Source organism: Propithecus coquereli, unplaced genomic scaffold (genome assembly GCF_000956105.1).
Source record: "Propithecus coquereli isolate 6110/MARCELLA unplaced genomic scaffold, Pcoq_1.0 Scaffold45, whole genome shotgun sequence".
Lineage (NCBI taxonomy): Eukaryota > Metazoa > Chordata > Mammalia > Primates > Indriidae > Propithecus > Propithecus coquereli.
In genome coordinates, this window is record NW_012150285.1 from 3,705,544 (window position 1) to 3,706,676 (window position 1,133).

Genomic DNA, 1,133 nt, shown 5'->3' on the forward strand with positions numbered 1-1,133 from the left:
ATGTTTATAATGAAACATTTTTTAAAATTGATAGGTTGTAATTAAGTAAATTCTTAATTTCCTTTAAAGTAAGGTGAAAGTTGAGCAAGGCAATTTAGAATTTGAACTTTTGTCAAGTTGGTTATCTCTTGATGGCTTAGAGTTTATACTTACTCCATATTCCAAACAAGGCTAATAAATCATTTTATCTGTCCATTTATATGCCAAAATTCAAATCTAGGTTTAAAAGAAACAGTGGTAAATAGCTTTGCTTCTAAATAAGGAAATATTGTTTATCATTCCTCTCCTCAACGTAGAATGAACAAACTAATGGAACTAGCAAATCTTCAGCCCAAAAGACCAAAAACAGTAAAGCAACACCATGTGAGAAAAAAGCGAAAGATAAAGGATATGTTGAGTACACCTTCGTCTGCTTCACACAGGTAATTTTATTTAGAATTATGAAATGAGGGTTGTCCATATGTAACTTGTTTACGTGCTTAACTCATATCATTACTCAATCTGCCTTTTGTTTCCTGTCGGTCTGCTTGGTTCACCATTGGCTTCCTAGTTGCCAAATTTACAAGTTTTCATAATTCTCTCACAGTTGACCAGCATTTGATACTATCAACTACCCTAGGTCTCAGAATTTTATTAATTTTACTGTACCATTCTATTTTTTATCTCCAACTTACTGCCTTTCTTCCATTTTTACTTCCTTCATTTCTCTCTGTCTTTCTCTCTCCTCCCACCCTCATTTCCCCCATACTCTGTCACCTTTTTCTGTGCGTTCCACATGCTTCTGTCCATGGTTGTCTTCCTGTTTATAAATTTATATTTCTTGTTAATCTCATCATTTTCATGCTTTCACTTGTTGTAGCTAATAAATACTAAATCTCTAGCTCTAGATTTAATCTCTGTCCTGAGACCTAAAGTCTTTATTTCCAACTTCCTATCTGCAGACTCAAAATGTCTTATAGGCACTTAAGATATTGTCCAAAACAAAACTCATTTACTTTCCTTTCACTATCTCTGTCTTTTTTCTCCTCCTGCATTCACAGTTTTGATAATGGAATCACCAATATGTTTATGTAAAATTATTTAGTTTCTCCTAACTCCATTACCTGATATCAAACATTTTTCGAATTAAAATT

At 32.8% G+C, this 1,133-nt stretch overlaps 1 protein-coding gene across 1 annotated transcript in view; it reads left to right on the forward strand.

Moving 5' to 3' along the window:
- The window catches only part of RNPC3 (RNA-binding region (RNP1, RRM) containing 3), a 43,095-nt gene that overhangs the window by 17,408 nt on the left and 24,554 nt on the right, over positions 1-1,133 (forward strand). The window contains 1 exon segment of the mRNA XM_012654838.1: positions 297-422. Coding sequence (XP_012510292.1) covers positions 297-422 — 126 coding nt within the window.